Source organism: Myxine glutinosa, chromosome 3 (genome assembly GCF_964187855.1).
Source record: "Myxine glutinosa chromosome 3, kmMyxGlut1.1, whole genome shotgun sequence".
Taxonomy (NCBI): domain Eukaryota; kingdom Metazoa; phylum Chordata; class Myxini; order Myxiniformes; family Myxinidae; genus Myxine; species Myxine glutinosa.
In genome coordinates this window covers 12494839-12511222 of record NC_136263.1, presented here as the reverse complement: position 1 = coordinate 12511222, position 16384 = coordinate 12494839, and the positions used below count along the sequence as shown (strand labels likewise).

The 16384-nt window shown below is 43.2% G+C and overlaps 1 protein-coding gene across 1 annotated transcript in view; it reads right to left on the bottom strand.

Moving 5' to 3' along the window:
* LOC137423806 (dedicator of cytokinesis protein 1) overlaps window positions 1-16384 on the bottom strand; it is a 968048-nt gene that overhangs the window by 861167 nt on the left and 90497 nt on the right. The window contains exons 12-13 of the mRNA XM_078773719.1: window positions 11998-12077; window positions 843-968 (exon numbers count right to left, since the gene is read on the bottom strand). Coding sequence (XP_078629845.1) covers window positions 843-968; window positions 11998-12077 — 206 coding nt within the window. The remainder of the gene's footprint in view (window positions 1-842; window positions 969-11997; window positions 12078-16384) is intronic.

The window sequence follows — 16384 nt, the reverse complement described above, 5'->3', positions numbered from 1 at the left end:
ACCATTTTATTAACTCGCATAGCTTTGAGGCCTGTTTTGTAGGCCCGTGGTGTCTTGCTCTCTCACACAGTTTTATTTCAAATCAAATTCGATATATCATTTCATTTTTCACAGTCGCTAACATAGTTTTAGACTCGGTTGAAAAAAAACGGTAAGAAAATCCAATGAAAGTTGCCCTTTATAGAACGAAATGAATTCTAAAAGGCCTGTAACTTCAAGTCCATTGAGATTTTTTTTTTAAATCGCGGCATGGTCAGTCATACACCGCCCGAAATAAGAGATGGGAAAATGCCGAGATATATATATTTTGTTTAAATCGCGGCATGGTCAGTCATACACCGCCTGAAATAACAGACGGGAAAATGCTGAGATATATTTAAAATTCGTCGCCACACACGGGAAATTGCCGAGATATATTTTCACTTTGCACAAAAATAACATCAAGTAATCGAATCAATAGGAATGTCCTGTGCCTATAACATTGACGTTATAGGCACAGCTGCATATAGGCATTGTGTAACATCGACGCGGCTTTTGTTTTAGTTAAAACGTTTTGTACTTGTTAGGATTGGTAAGGTCCATCATATCGGAAAATGCAAGTGCTCCAAAACCAAAAATGCTCGGAGACTGATAGCCCCACACCAATAAGTTACAACAAAGAATAAGATGCACCTCTACTTCCTGTTCAAGTTAACCTTGAATAGTTATCAATGAGCCTTTCTTTCTCAAGATGACAATCAACTTAACTGTCCTTAAAGACAAAAATTAATATACAACTAACTTTGCTGTGTGCTCCTGTTCATTGTGAGATTACTTTTTTGTCATGTTTTTGCAGAACTCACCGGGCATGATAAGGTCAGGAAAGCCAAGTTTGCGAGCATGAACCATGCTCCGATCAATGAGATGTGGGAATTCGCGTCTGGCCTGACTTGCGTCCCCAGACAGACGCTTTAGTGACACCCAGAGACCTAAGCGGATGTAAAAAAAAAGAAACGAAGGAATCAGAGCTAAAATAACATCACATTAACTAGAACGCCACTCATTAGAGCGCATACTCCCGCCGTGGGTCAAGTTGGAATAGTACGATTTCACAAAAGTTTGAGGGACTAGTTCAGTGACAACACAAGACAAGACAACACAACACAGACACAGCACAGATATATATTTAGAATATATAGAAGATAATGTTAAAAAAAAACAAGGCAATTTCACTTACATTTTCGGATTCAGCGTTCAATTCTATATAAGTGAGTGTATTTTGAGGCATGTGTGACTTCAAATAAAATTGTAAGCCAGAAAAACGTTCGTGTCATTCCTTAGGGATACAACATGTAAAACTGGCCCAAACGTCAAAACAAAACTCGCTCATTTTAAGTCGTACAAGCTAATGCGACCACTCATTCTTCTGGAAGAATCCCGTGCACATGCTTGTCACACTTATAAGTCACCTAAGTCTTTATAAGTTCATCAAATACTGACACCGTGATTGACATTCGCTGAGGTAAAAGTTGATCTCCACTGAGGTAAAAAAAAAAAAAAAAAAAAAACTGTTTTAAAGCATTATACGTATTAAACGATGCATTTTATGAAACGGGGAAACCTAATACACACGTTGGTGGTTTTTAAAATGACAGAATATGTCTTTATTAGAAAAAAAAGAACCTTGAAGACGACGCTGCTAACAAAATACACCGCTCTAACGCATAACCACGAGTTTAAACTACATTTACAACAAATATGAAAACTATTTTCATATCACAATGTTAAATATAGAATATATAGAAGATAATGTTTAAAAAAAATGATCCCTATCTTCCAATGGTAAAAAATCCTTCAAAAAATTCCTGGATCCGGAATAATATCCCGAGCTTCACCAAAAACTAATCAATTCTTCCTTATCCCAAGGGCAATCATCCCACAAACTTTCATCTAAATCCGTTCAGAACTTTTCCAGATATCTTGTTCACAAACACACGAACACGCACACACACACACACACATACACACACACACACACACACGGACACGATCGAATGCATTACTCCCTTGCGGGAGTAATTAGTTGAAGACACAAAATCAGGTCATGTGTTGGTTGTGAAACAAAATATAAACAGAATGAGCTGAAGGCAAAATTCATCATCTGCTGTAATTTTGGAAGAGACCAAGATACCATCGACCACCTCATCTTGTGTATGTAGCATGAATACACCTAATCACTATTGATCAAGTTTTTAGTGCAGGATTATGCATGCCGCCCCCCACTCCCAACGTGCTACCTCACCGGCGAGCCTGGTAGTGCCACGCAACCTCATTGATTTATCACCACGTGTCTGTTGATTTCCTCCTGAGAGATAGGATAGTTAGAGGGATTCGTGAATCCAAGAGAGATAGATTACTTAGAAGGGCTTAGACGTATAGGAGCTAGGTTAGAGTTAGGTGAGAGGGACTCAAGGGGTAGGGGCAGTTAAACGGATTAGCAGAAGTTGGGCTAAGTCAGGGCCGAATCCAGCCTCCTGATCTGATGTCCCCGCACCTTCCTACAACCCCCTGCACCCCAACCACTCCCCCACAACATAAAGAGACCGCCATGAGTCTGGCCAATATCACCTGCCAGACTAGTTTGCTGTGCCTTGATGGCAGTTTGCCTTGCCTTTGCCAAGACTTTGCCTATGCCTGTTGCCTTTGTCACACTTCCCCAAAGTATTCACACCCCTTAACTTTTTTCACATTTTGTTGTGTTACAGCCTGAATTTAAAATGCATGAAATTGAGATTTTTTTTGTCACTGATCTACACATAAAACACAATAATGTCAAAGTGAATTTTTTCTAACCAATTTACTAAAAATGAAATGCTGAAATATCTAATTGACATTAGTACTGTATTCAACTCCCTGATTCAATACTTGTAAAAGTGACTTTGGTAGTGATTACAGCCTCGAGTCTTCTTGTGTATGTCTGTATCAGCTTTGCACATCTGGATTTAGGGAACTCCTCCCATTCTTCCCTGCAGACATGCTCAAGCTCTATCAAGTTGGATGGAGAGCGTCAATGAACAGCAATCTTCAAGTCTTTCCACAGATTCTCAGTGGGATTAAAGTCTGGGCTTTGACTGGGCCACTGAAGGACTTTCAGGTTCTTGTTCAGAAGCCATTCTCGTGTTGTTTTGGCTGTACAATTGGGGTTATTGTCCTATTGAAATGTAAATCTTTGCCGCAGTTTGAGGTCTTTTGCACTCTGAAAAAGGTTCTCCTCAAGGATTTACCTGTATTTGTCTCCATACATTGTTCCCTCTATCCTTTCAAGTCTCCCAGTCCCTGCTGCTGAAAAGCATCCCCATAGTATGATGCTGCCACCATCATGCTTCATCGTAGGTATTTTTTATTTTTTTTATTTTTTGTATACTGAATCGAGGCTCGTGAAAGAGCTGACAACCGCGAGGGAAAGACAGTACAGGGGGACCGCGAGGGAAAGACAGTACAGGGGGACCACGAGGGAAAGACAGCACAGGGGGACCGCGAGGGAAAGACAGCACAGGGGGACCGCGAGGGAAAGACAGTAAAGGGGGACCGCGAGTGAAAGACAGTACAGGGGGACCGCGGGGAAAGACAGTACAGGGGGACCACGAGGGAAAGACAGTACAGGGGGACCACGAGGGAAAGACAGTATAGGGGGACCGCAAGGGAAAGACAGCACAGGGGGACCGCGAGGGAAAGACAGCACAGGGGGACCGCGAGGGAAAGACAGTACAGGGGGACCACGAGGGAAAGACAGCACAGGTGGACCGCGAGGGAAAGACAGCACAGGGGGACCGCGAGGGAAAGACAGTACAGGGGGACTGCGAGGGAAAGACAGCACAGGGGGACCATGAGGGAAAGACAGTACAGGGGGACCACGAGGGAAAGACAGTACAGGGGGACCGCGAGGGAAAGACAGTACAGGGGGACCACGAGGGAAAGACAGTACAGGGGGACCGCGAGGGAAAGACAGTACAGGGGGACTGCGAGGGAAAAAGATGGTGTTAGATGGGTGATAAGCAGTGATCTTTTTCCGCCATACATAGTGCTTTGCATTCAATACAAACAGTTAAATTTCAGTGTCATCGGACCACAGAATGTTTTGCCTCATACTCTTTCCTTGTGTTTTTCACGTTCCTTTTTATAAACTCCAGGCATGCTGTCATGGCTTCCATCTGACCACTCTCCAAAAAAGCCTAGATTTGTGAAGTGCTGCAGAGACTGCTGTCCTTCCAGCAGGTGCTCCCATCTCAGCCAAGGAACACTGTGGTTTTGTTTGAGTGGTTCTTGGGTTATTGGTCACCTCTGTGACCAAGGTCCTTCTTGACTGGTTGCTCAGTTTGGTCGGATAGCCAGCTCGAGGAAGAGTCTGGGTAGTTCCATATTCCTTCCATTTCCTAATGATGGAGCTCACTGTGCCCTTGGGAACTTCCAACACTCTGGAAATAGTTTTATCCCCTTCCCCCAGATACATGCTTCCTCACAATATTATATCTATGTATGTTCGTTGAACTTCATGGTAGATCTTCTGCTCTGACTTACATTCACTGACAACTTTTGGACCTCACATATAAAGGTGTTTTTCTTTCTAGATCATGTCCAATAAATTGAATTGGTCACAGGTGGACTCCAATCAAGTTGCAGAGACATCTCAAGCATGTTCAAAGGAAATTGGATGCACCTGAGCTCGATTTGGAGTGTCATAGCAAAGGTGTTGAATACCTATCGACTCAAGACTTCTCATGTTATTGTGTGCTTCCCTCTTCACCCCCCCCCCCCCAACCCCCCTTGTCCTCCCCCCTTGTCTACCGTGACCTTTATTATATGGTCTGTGTTAGTTCTCACACGATTCTTGACTTAGTATACCAAAAAAATTCAGCATTTCATTTCTTAATTATTTTGTGAAAAAAATTCTAAAAACTTTGAATTCTAATTATAGAATTAAAAGATTTTTAATTTTTTTTTAGATTTCAAGGATTTTTTATTTTTTTTTAGAAAAAATTCAAAAAATATTTTTTTTTGGGGGGGGGGGGGCTTTGTCATTATGGGGTATTTTGTGTAGATCAGTGACAAAAAAAAACCTCAATTTAATCCATTTTAAATGAGGGGCCACCATTGGGCTGTCTCTCAATCTTTACCTTAGGAAAACTCAAATGGGTTAAAGAAAACCATTATGAAAGAGTTTTACAAAACATCATTATCTCTTCTCAAAAAGAGTTAGATAAAGCAGAAGTTGGGTATTATTTTAAGGTTGATTTGAAAGAAAGGAGAACCTGCCATATGCTCCTGATAAGAAAAGCCTGAGAAAAGAATGGCTCAGCGGTTATCAACAATCATTTCTTACTATGGAGAAACCAACAGAAAAATTACTTACTACATTATATTATAAAGAGAATAACGTTATACACCAAAGAAACCTGAAACAATTTTTTATCTGCTGGGTTTTGAGAGTGAAGAAAATTCATCGCTTTTAAAGTTCAGACAAAGTCATTGGTTGAAGACCTATATTGATTTAAATACGAAAAGGAGAACAGAAGCAAAAACAGATTTTGAGAAGGCCTTTTATAAATTAATAAATAATGCTGTATTTGGAAAGAATATGGAAAATGTGAGAAAAAGACAAAACATAAGACTTGGTACATCTTGGAAACAAGCATCTAAATTAATTAATAGACCCAGGTTTCAAAGAGTAGAGGTGTTTTCAGAGAACTTTTGTGGTATTTATATTATTAAAGAGAGTATTGAAATGGATAAACCTATTTATAAAGGAACATCAATTCTTGACTTGTCAAAGTTGTTAATGTATGACTACCAACAACAACTTAAAGAAGAAATATGTGAATGAAGTCAATCTACTTTATTTGGATAGACAGTTTTATTTTGAAAATCAATACCAAAGATATTTATAAGGATATGTCTAAGGATGCTGATATTTATGAAACAAGCAATTATAAATCATATAACAAACGATTCTCTACAAAGAATAAAAAGGTTATTGGAAAGTTTAAAGACGAATTGATTGGATAGACTAGATCAGGGGTTCCCAACCTTTTTTGTGTGTATGGCCCCCTTGGCTCCCAGAGCACATCCCCAGCACCCCCATCCCTTTCGCGAGGGTCGAGCGGTGGAGCGTGTGTAAGCAGGCCCAGGGGGGTCTGGGGGCATTTCCCCCAGAAATTTTTGATTTCTAGATGCTCTGTGGTGCATTCTGAGAGGTGTTTTTTCCTTTAATTGGCTATTTTGTTTGTGTAAGATTGGTAAATTATTACACAGAAAATAAGGAATTCCAAGTAGCCAACATCAACATTTAGCTCCATAGTTTTTTTCTGTTCCTTACTGGCTCCCAACTACAGTCACGTGAAAAAGTAAGTACACCCCATGTAAAGTTTTGACTTTTTCAACATATTTCAACATACAGCTATTTGATCTTCATTTCAACAATATTGATAGATAAAGGTGATATAATACAACAAATATCATGAAACATTTACATTTTGTAGTCCATTGTATAATTTAAATAAACATAAATGCAAATTTCGCATGTGGGAAAAGTAAGTACACCCTTGGCTCTAATAGGTGGTATTGCCCCCTTTGGCAGAAACAACCTCAAGTAGGCGTTTCTTATAACTGTCTATCAGTCTCTGACATCGACTGGGAGAAATTTTTGCCCACTCCTCCATGCAGAATTCTTTCAGCTGTGCGATGTTTGTGGGGTTTCTTGCATGCACAGCTCGTTTCAAATCCCCCCACAACATCTCGATGGGATTTAGATCCCGGCTTTGACTTGGCCATTCCAGAACCCTCCATTTCTTTCATTTAAGCCATTCCTTGGTGGATTTACTAGTATTTTTAGGGTCATTGTCATGTTGCAAGGTCCACCTTCGGTTGAGCTTCAACTTTCCGACAGATGGCCTCACATTATCCTCAAGCACCCTCTGGTACAATGAAGAATTTATCGTGGATTCTATGATAGTGAGCTGCCCAGGCCCTGATGCAGCAAAGCTGCCCCAAACCATAATATTTCCACGACCATGCTTTACAGTTGGTATCAGGTTCTTGTGGTCAAATGCTATCTTTGGTTTTCGCCAAACATGTCTTCTGGTACTGTGGCCAAATAGCTCTACCTTTGACTCATCTGTCCAGAGCACATTGTTCCAGAAGTGCTGGTCTTTGCCTCGGTGTTCATTGGCAAACTTTAGTCTTGCCCTGATGTTCTTTCTGGACAGAAAAGGTTTCCTCCTGGCACATCTCCCATGTAGATCAAATTTGTGCAGCCTCTTTCTAATGGTAGACTCGTGCACTTTGACATCAACAGTGGCAAGAGCTACCTGTAGGTCCCGTAATGACATTCTGGGGATCTTAGAGACTTCTTTCTGCATCTTGCGGTCTGCTCTCAGGCTGAACTTCCTGTGGCAGCCTGGCCTGAACAAGTTGGCAGTTGTTTGGAATCTTCTCCACTTGTAGATGATCTTCCGGACAGTCGAATGATTGATTTCAAATTGTTTGGAGATCTTTTTAAATTCCTTCCCAGACTCGTGGGCATCTATAACCTTCTTTCTGAAGGCCTCAGAGAGCTCTTTTGATTTAGGCATGGTGACGCCGCACATTTCAACAACAAAGAGCAAACCAAACTAAATGTCTGATGTTTAAATAAGACAGGTTCCTCCAAGATCCTCTCTAACGATGTTCTAATCATTTGGACCTGAGCTGGTGCACCTGATTCTAATTTTAGGTATTTGAAGTAGTGATAAATGTAGGGGTGTACTTACTTTTTCCACATGCGAAATTTGCATTTAAGTTTATTTAAATTATACAATGGACTACAAAATGTAAATGTTTCATGATATTTGTTATATTATATCACCTTTATCTATCAATATTGTTGAAATGAAGATCAAATAGTTGTATGTTGAAATATGTTGAAAAAGTCAAAACTTTACATGGGGTGTACTTACTTTTTCACGTGACTGTACATCATTTTTGGAAGAAGCAAACAAAGCAACTTCGCTCGAATGATGCATGGTTGATATGAGATTTTAATATTATCAGTAGCAACACTATGGACATCATAAAATAGAACTGTCACACAAGAAAACAGTATGAAAAGGTTCCAAGTCAAGAATATGTGAAAACTAAAAACCTCTGTTGTGTCTGCATTTAACGCAGTGTGTTATAATCTCACAAAAAGAGACTCAATTCGACAACAACTCAGGTAATCAAAACTAGGGACGCGGTGCATGTGCCATAAAAGTGAATTAAAGACTCAGTGGGATGGCTGAGATTGCATTTTAGCTACCAATTGGGGTATCTGTGGTTGAGTCACAGTCAGGGCACAGTGGAGGTCATCTTCCACGTGGAGCCGATTACGCTGTTTCGATTTGATATTCAACAGTGTGGAAAACCCCGCTTCGCAGAGATAGGAAGACGAGAATGGCAGAAGCACCCGGATAGCTATCTGGCTGATATTAGGGTAGCGACCCATTCCCACCCAAAACCCCGTCAAGCTCTTCTCTTCGAATGCGTCTTTGGCAAATGAATCGTTTCGGAGATCCAGGAATTCATCTTGCATTGCCTCCGGCATGCTCTCCACGCAAAGGTTGACGGAAAAAGGATTCCTCACAATTTTTGCCTCATTGTCATCTAAATCAGGAAAATACTTATGAAATTCTAGCTGCAGTGACTGCAGATGCTCAAGAATGTCATTTTTCAGTATGGGATCAAGCTCTTTTCCCATGCTGTCTTGCAATTCAGACATTCTTTTGAACATAGCAATGTTTCCTGTGTTCACTTTCCTGCACCAGTTTTGGAGCTTGGCAACAAATCCTCTGAGATGATCGTGGAAAAGAATAATATTCGTCGCTCTTCCTTGGAGCTTGAGGTTCAGCTGGTTCTGCTGCTCGAAAATGTCAGCAAGATAAGCAAGTCATTCGTTCCACAATTATTCGTCGTAATGCTGCAGGAGGTCATGTTTCCCTTAAAGATTCAAGAAATGTTTGACTTCCGCACGAAGTTCAAAGACGTGGTTCAGAACATTCCCTTTCGAAAGCCAGTGTACAGCAGTATAGTACAGCAACGTTTCATGTTCCACGTTCATGTCTTTGCACAGCTCCTTGAACATTCGGGTGTTGAGAGCCCCTGCCTGGATGTAGTTAACAATCTTGATGACGACTTCAAGAACTTTTTTCAATGAGAGAGGGAGAGTCTTACAAGCCAGGGCGTAGCGATGAATCATACAATGGGTTCCTTTCGCTTGTGGGGCCAGCATCTTCACTTTTGCTTGGAATCCGGATTTGGAACCATGCATGGTAGGAGCACCGTCAGTACAGACACCGCATACATTCTCCCACTGAATTCCTCCCGCATCGAAAAACAACTTCATTTTTTCCATGACGTCGTTAGCTTTTGTCGTTGTTTCCAGGGCACTGCAGAACAAGAATTCTTCCTTGATATCATCTGCCTTGACATAGCGAACGAATGCCAGTAGCTGGGAGCAGGAACTAACATCGGTCGATTCATCAAGTTGAAAAGAAAACAAGCCGAAAGGCGCCGCCTTAATCTCATTGATGATCTGTTGTTTCACATCTTCCGACATGTCATGGATACGACGCTGCACTGTGTTATTCAATAAAGACACCTGTTCAACTTTGCGAGCCTCTGCCTTGCCGAGAACCCGTTCGACAATGAGGAGGGTACAAGGCTTGATGAGTGTCTTCCCAATCGAGTGGGGTTTTTTCTTCTTTGCAATTTCAAGAGAAACTTCATAAGATGCCTGGAGAGTTGCTACATTTTGTTATTGAAAAGCTCCTCCCTCATCCAATTTCTGTTGCTTTAAATTTCTTTCATGCTGCTTGAAAAATTCTGGATCCTGCTTTGCATGTTGTGCGTCCCGAGGTGCAACTTCAACTTGGATGGCCTCATGGATTCAGTACTCAAAACCTTGTGACACAGCACACATTGTGGTTTCTCTTGGCCAGACATGGTAATGGACGTGAATCCAAGTTTTATGTATTCGTCAAGATACTTTCTTTTTTTACTCCCAGAAGCCATAACGTCAAATCTGCAATAGGAAAAAAACAAAACAATATCAAAGTCAAAACAATCTCAAAAAAAACAAAAAACAATATTTAATTTTTAGTATGGTTCAAATTACCCCATGTCGTCCCCCCCCCCCCCCCCCCCCCCGAGAAATACATCATGGCCCCCAGGTTGGGAACCATAGAACTAGATAGACTTAGATTAGATAGACTAGAGGTTCTACCCCAATGATTGGCTCCATAAATTAGCCAGTGCATACTTAACGGTTCCACTTGGCCATACATAATAAATACACGAGCGCACACTTAGGGTACGTGCCTCAATTGGCATCACCAATCTAACAGAAAGGTAACGCGTTTGCAAAAGAGAAAGGACCCTGCCAGGTTTGGCGGTATCAATTGGCATCCATAATTGCTTGCCAACCTGACGGGCCACAGACTTATCTGTGTTGCGCTGGCCTAAAGGGAGGCTCAGAAGTTCGAGAGGTGTCCGAGAAGTCCCACTAATGGTGAACCCCGAAGCCCGGTTCCAAAAACAATCTTTTTACATAATACATATAGCATTTGTACCCTTCGGTCTCCAAAGTATCAGCCGAATCTGGCTAAAAGATGGCACCAAGTTGCGAAAGACAGAAATTTTGCTGTCTTTGCCCTTTTCAAAGGGCCCGTTTGACATTCCCATCTAACAACAAAGCCAGTGATGACCATATTTTCAAATTCCAGATACTGTCCTGGTGGGTTTGGCTCATTGCATACTGACGTCCTTGTATAATTCGTATAAATTGCAGTGATGTCCTGTACCTAATAAACAAACCTGTACACTCAATGAGTATTTGCACATTGTGTTAGATTAAACAGCCAATTTGCCTTCACCTCCCAAAGTTGGTGTTTACGGACATTGAGAGCGTACCGAGACGAATTGATGCCGTACGTATGACAGTGAGGCTCAGAACTTGGCAATGCTTTTCTTTCTTAAATAATATTAAAATAAAATAATAGATATGAACATGAAGAATGGTGGATATAACGTGATGATAGCTAGACCAGAAGGACAAACAATCAAAACCGATAATTTATGAATCAGCTGTATAAGTGAGACTCATGCACATTAAAAACTCCACAAGCAGGCATAATCACCGATTAAGTGCGACTAATTGCAAATCAAGAAATGGAGGTTGTGTGGCACCATAAATCCTATATTGTTGTGCCAGAGCTGTAAATACATATTATGATATTAGGTGTTTCATTTATTTATTTGTATACAGCCTGTGGTTGATTGGCTGCATCATTTTCCGGCTGTGCCGCTGATGCGATGCCCCCTTACTAGTAATCTGGTGCTCATTTTGCCAACCTCGGAAGGATGGCAGGCTCGGTCAACCCCCCTGGTGTTAATTCAACAGCACGACAGGGGCTTGAACTCAAGTCAAGACCTGAGGATCCTAAGCAAGCCACCTTAACCGTTAAGCCAACACCAGACTTTTTAAATTATTTTATTTTTATTTTATTTTATTTATTTTTTTGGTATACAAGATCGAGGCTCGTGTAAGAGCTAAAATTATAATTGCTTATAATTGGTGTTAATTAAATGTATCAATCGAGGGCACCTCAACCATCCCTTCGACTGAAGAATATGGCATTACAGAACGGTAATTTACCTTCCCACACACAACCACAATGTCAATGATGAAAATTACCACATTTAGTTTCGTTTAAAAAGTTGCAAGCAGCAATTGCAATTTTCTTTGATTTTCTTCGCACCTTGGAAAGATTTCCATGATCGTTCTGTTTGTCCACACCATTCGTCCCCATATACAACTGTGCAAAGGTTATCCCATATATGCATATCATGTCTTTCAGTGAACGCTCAGAATTTGTATGTGTTGGTGTCGTTGTCCTTTCTCACAACTAAAATGAGCGATGGAAACGGCCATGGCCTCTCGAGCCTCACCTTGACCTTTGTGGTTGATATCCTTGGCTGCAACGGCTCGCTGGATTACATTATGTAGGCAATCTGACTCGGATGTTATACTGTATGAAAAGGAGAGGGGGTGACAGATGTGAAATCGCAGGTTAGAACTTTTTTTTTTTTTTTTTTTTTTTGTATACAAAGTCGAGGCTCGTGAAAGAGATAACATTTATCAAACAAACAAATCAAACAAACAAGCAAACAAAGTATATAAAAAGGGGAACGGTCGACAAGATGGGGAGAGAAGGGGAGGAAGCACACAAACACAACATTTGAGAGCAGGGACATCGGGAGATGTTTTTGGAAGGAGAGGGCCTGGGGGGAGGCAGGATAGGTATAAAACGAAAGGACACCAAGGACTTCTTTTTTTTCTTTTTTTTTTGTATGCTGAATCGAGGCTCGTGAAAGAGCAAACATTTACTTCACAAACAAATCGACCAGACAAACAAAATACACAAAAAGAGGGAGCGGAAGACAAGATGGGGAGAAAAGGGGAAGCACACAAACACAACATCCGAGAGCAGGGAAATGTGTGGAAGGGAGAGGGCCCGGGGGGAGGAGGCATGGGAAGGGGGGGGGGGGGGAGGGAGAAGTATAAAGCACAACGACACCAAGGACTTCCAGGACAGAAGTTGGTATTTCAAAAAGTGGAATTGGGGTGAAATTAGCGGGGGTAGAAAAGATCAAGGTTTTGGATGGGGGAAGATAAGAGATGGTGGTGAACAGCTGTTTTAAAGACTTGGAGAGTGGAGTGGGATTGAAGAGAGTGAGGGAGTTTGTTCCAGAGGTGGAGAAAAGGAGGAATGAAGGAGTGAAGGTGAGCAGAGAGTCTTGAGTTTGGCAGTTTAACCAAAAGAGGGTTGCAGGCAGATCTTGTGCGACCTGTAGGAATATTTGCGGGACAGAGCCCAGAGAGAGCTGGGGGGGCAAGGCCAGAGAGGAGTCGGTAGAAGACGGAAAGACCACCAACCTGCCTGCGGTGAGTGAGTGAGAGGCCCTTGGAGTTGGCTTCATCACGGGAGATTCCAATGATTCTGAATGCTTTGGTTTCAACAGCGCGAAGGCGAGCTAGGTGTGAGGCAGGAGCACCAGCCCAGAGGGGAGAGCAGTATTCCATTGAGCTGCGGATGAAAGCCTTGTATGTGGTGAGGAGCTCAGGTGTGCCAAGGAAGGACTTCACACGACGGAGGATGCCCAGTCGGTGACTGGCTTTGGAGGCCAGATTTGAAATGTGGTTTTTCCAGGAAAGATCATGGCAGATAGTGAGACCCAAAATCTTAAGTGACAGAACTTCTTGGAGAGGATTATTCAGAAAGTGGATGGGAGGGTTGTCCAGTCGGTCTTTTCGGAGAGACATCGTAAGAGTGTGAGATTTGTCAGGATTGAAAGACATGTTCCACTTGTTTGCCCAGTCTGTGATTTTGTCAAGGTCTGCAGAGAGTGAGGAGGCTGCAGACTGCCGATCTGAGGGATGAAGAATGGAGCGACAGAGAGTAGAGTCGTCAGCAAAGAGATAGTGAGGATTTTCAAGAGAGTCAGAGAGATCATTGATGAAGACCAGAAAAAGCACAGGGCCCAGAACACTGCCTTGGGGAACTCCAGCCTGAACAGGAAGAGGAGATGAGAGAAACCCATTCAGGGCCACACGTTGACTACGACTAGAGAGGAAGTCCGCCAGCCATGCGTGGAGATTTCCATGGATACCAAAAGAGGAGAGTTTGGTGAGCAGAGCGGGGTGCCAGACTGTATCGAAGGCACGTGATATGTCAAGGGAGACTGCTCTAATTTCCTGTTTGGCATTGAGGACCTCCATCCATTGTTGAGAAAGCAGAAGCAGCATGTCCAGAGTGGAGTGTCCAGGTCTGAAACCAAATTGATGATCAGAGATCAAGCCATTGGAGAAGAGGAAAGATTTCATATCGGAAGCAATGATGGATTCCATGACTTTGCTGATAATTGGGAGAAGGCTGATTGGTCTGTAGTTGCTGGGATCTGTTTTTGCACCTTTTTTGTGCAAAGCGGTGATGTTGGCAGATTTCCAAGCAGATGGAAGATGACCTTGAGCAAAAGAGAGGGTGAAGAGAACAGAGAGAGGGAGTGAAAGAGCGGAAGAACATGATTTTAGGACCCGTGGGCTGATGCCGTCAGGTCCAGTTGCAGAATCAGAGTCGAGGGTTGACAGAAACTTTTCCACCTTGTCAGGAGGAAAGGACACAGAGTCCAGGAGCAGCTGGGTACGGTGGGTACAGAGAGGGATGGGTTTGGGACACAAGATTTAGAGGCAAACACAGAGTTGAGGCATTCGGCTTTTTCACGTGCGGAGTCAGCCGTGTGGCCATTTAAGGTGAGGGAGGGGATGGAGGGGGAACAAACACCAGAAACAGATTTTACCAGACGCCACCAGGATTTGGAAGAGGGAGACAGATAAGAGAGTTCGGTCCTGAGGACGGAGAGATATTGTTTCCTGGCTCTCCTGAGGGTGGACACACACTTGTTCGGGCTTTGTGAAAAGAAATGAGATTTCCTTCCGTTGGATTTGCTTTCCAGGAGACGAAAGCAAGTTGTTTCTGGGCAATAGCCTCACCACAAGATTCCGTGTACCATGGACGGGAGGAAGGGTATGACAACTGAAGACGAGAAGGGATAAATCTGTGCATGAGAGAGAGCAATTTACTTTGGAAGAATTCCCAGGATGAGTTGATGTCAGAGGCAGTAGAGATGGGAGACCAGTCCAGATGATTGATGGCTGCTTGAAGACCGTGCCAGTTGGCCTGAGTGAAATGCCAGACTCGTCGACGCTGAGGAGGCTCTCTGAAAATGGTCAGAGAGATGTCCACTTTAACAAGCACATGATCAGAAGAGCCGATTGGAGCAGAAGAAGAGCAGCAGACATTTTCAGGGAAGGTAGTCATAACCAAGTCCAGAAGAGAAGATTCTCCGTTGACTGAGATCCGGGTTGGGAAATTGACAGATTGTGTCAGTCCCAGTGAGTCACAGAAGTCCTTTGCTGAAGAGCCATGGCTGGTGAGAGAGGTACCCACCCCCAGCCAACTGGCATGGTGACAGTTGAAATCACCACATATGAGGAAGAGAGAGTTGGGATGGGTAGATAGAAGTTGGTCCATATTATCAGACAGCGAGATGTAGATGGAGTCATCACTGTTTGGTGGACGGTACAACACGCATATGAACAAAAGGTGGGAGCGAAGGGGAAGCCTTAGCCAAAGGTATTCCTGGGGGTGAGGTGGAGAGAGGGCAGTGCAGGGCGAGTGAGGAAGAGAGTTTTTTATAAAGATAGCAACCCCACCTCCAGGACGAGGCTCAGGTCTATCATACCGGAGGAGGGAGTAACCTGGGAGAGATACCAAGGAATCAGAGACATCATGAAGGAGGAAGGTTAAGGACTTCCAGGAAAGAAGTCAAAAGTCACCTCAAAAAAGTGGATTTGGGGTGAAATTAGCGGGGGTAGAAAAGATCAAGGTTTTGGATTGGGGAAGATAAGAGATGGTGGTGAACAGCCGTTTTATAGACTTGGAGGGAGGAGTGGGATTGAAGAGAGTGAGGGAGTTTGTTCCAGAGGCGGGAGAAAAGAGGAATGAAGGAGTGAAGGTGAGCAGAGAGTCTTGATTTTGGCAGTTTAACCATAAGAGGGCTGCAGGCAGATCTTGTGCGACCTGCAGGAATATTTGGGGAACAGAGCCCAGAGAGAGCTGGGGGAGCAAGGCCGGAGAGGAGTCGGTAGAGACGGAAAGACCACCAACCTGCCTGCGGTGATTAAGTGAAAGGCCCCCGGAGATAGCGTCATTGCAGTAGATTCCAAAGATTCTGAACGCTTTGGTTTCAACAGCGTGAAGACGAGCTAGGTGCGAGGCAGGAGCACCAGCCCAGAGGGGAGAGCAGTATTCCATTGAGCTGCGGATGAAAGCCTTGTATGTGGTGAGGAGCTCAGGTGTGCCAAGGAAGGACTTCGCACAACGGAGGATGCCCAGTCGGCGACTGGTTTTGGAGGCCAGCTTGGAAATGTGGTTTTCCCAGGAAAGATCATGGCAGATAGTGAGACCCAAAAGCTGGAGTGACAGAACTTCTTGGAGAGGATTATTCAGAAAGTAGATGGGAGGGTTGTCCAGTCGGTCTTTTCGGAGAGACATCGTAAGAGTGTGAGATTTGTCAGGATTGAAAGACATGTTCCACTTGTTTGCCCAGTCTGTGATTTTGTCCAGGTCTGCAGAGAGTGAGGAGGCTGCAGACTGCCGATCTGAGGGATGAGGAATGGAGCGGCAGAGAGTGGAGTCATCAGCAAAGAGATAGAGAGGATTTTCAAGAGAGTCAGAGAGATCATTGATGAAGACCAGAAAAAGCACAGGGCCCA